The sequence below is a fragment of the Corvus brachyrhynchos genome, unplaced genomic scaffold (assembly GCF_000691975.1).
Source record: "Corvus brachyrhynchos isolate BGI_N302 unplaced genomic scaffold, ASM69197v1 scaffold165, whole genome shotgun sequence".
In the NCBI taxonomy this organism is placed as follows: domain Eukaryota; kingdom Metazoa; phylum Chordata; class Aves; order Passeriformes; family Corvidae; genus Corvus; species Corvus brachyrhynchos.
Window position 1 is genome coordinate 51,979 of NW_008238315.1, and position 946 is coordinate 52,924.

Below are 946 nucleotides of genomic sequence, written 5' to 3' on the forward strand. Positions count from 1 at the left end.
CACGCTCAAAGCTATTTGCTATCGCTGGCTGCGGGAATGTCGCCCTGAGCCCCCCACTCCGAGGGAGGGGAGGGCCGGGAACGCCGGCGACGTCTTGCTAACATCGGGACTTTCAGCATGGCCTTGGCCGAAAGTCGCCCTCCGAGAAGAGGCACCAGGGAACAGCCCAATGGAGGGAAGCGGCTGCCCCCCTACCCCGTGGTGCGCAGAGTTTTTTATGATACTCTTGGTGTCAAACACACAGTGAATGCTAGAGAGAGGGAGCGGATCTGGGAGCTGAAAAACAAAAGAGCAAAGATTTCAAACAAAGGAAAATTAATCAAGAAAGCCAAATAGACAAAGAAATGTTTGGGTCTGACCTGCTGGCAGGAGACAGAAATCTTGTTCTTCATTCCGTCGGTGAGTTGAAGTTTGTCCTTTGGAAGAGCTGTTGGTCAGAAGAGTTGATCCAGAGATCCTGCAAAGTTCACAGAGCTCTCGCATGCGCGACCCCCCAGGCCCGCCCTCCACAGCGCTGGACACTCGCGAGAGGGACAACCAGCTCTGTCCGTCAAGGAATCGGCTCCGTCGCAAAGCACTGGGCACTCCGTTTGGATCCTCCAGTTTGGTGGCCGGCCCAAACTCTGCGAGTGCCGGACGTTTCTCTGCCTGCCCAGCACTAACAGAAGCCGCTCTCAGTCTGCCAGAGGGACGGCGCCAGCGTCGTCGGGTGGTTGATGGTCACAAATCATGTCTGAGATGTCAGAGATGAAAGGTGAGAAAGGAGGAGAGCGCGTACCTGTCCCAGTGGCAGGACCAGCCTTTAGGGGTGGCGTTTATTTCGTATTGTTTAAGCTGTTCGGCTGCGTCTTGGAGTTTGCGTTTGAGGTAGTTTCCATTGAGAGCACCTTCTCGCCAGTCTGCAATGCGGGTCTAGAGGGCAAGAACCGGGGGAAGACGGTGAGGC

The 946-nt window shown here is 55.6% G+C and overlaps 1 protein-coding gene across 1 annotated transcript in view; it reads right to left on the reverse strand.

Moving 5' to 3' along the window:
* FNBP4 (formin binding protein 4) overlaps positions 1-946 on the reverse strand; it is a gene marked incomplete at its 5' end in the record, with an annotated part of 10,713 nt that overhangs the window by 1,792 nt on the left and 7,975 nt on the right. Inside the window, 1 exon segment of the mRNA XM_017733743.1 lies at positions 779-912. Within this exon segment, the coding sequence (XP_017589232.1) occupies positions 779-912 (134 nt within the window).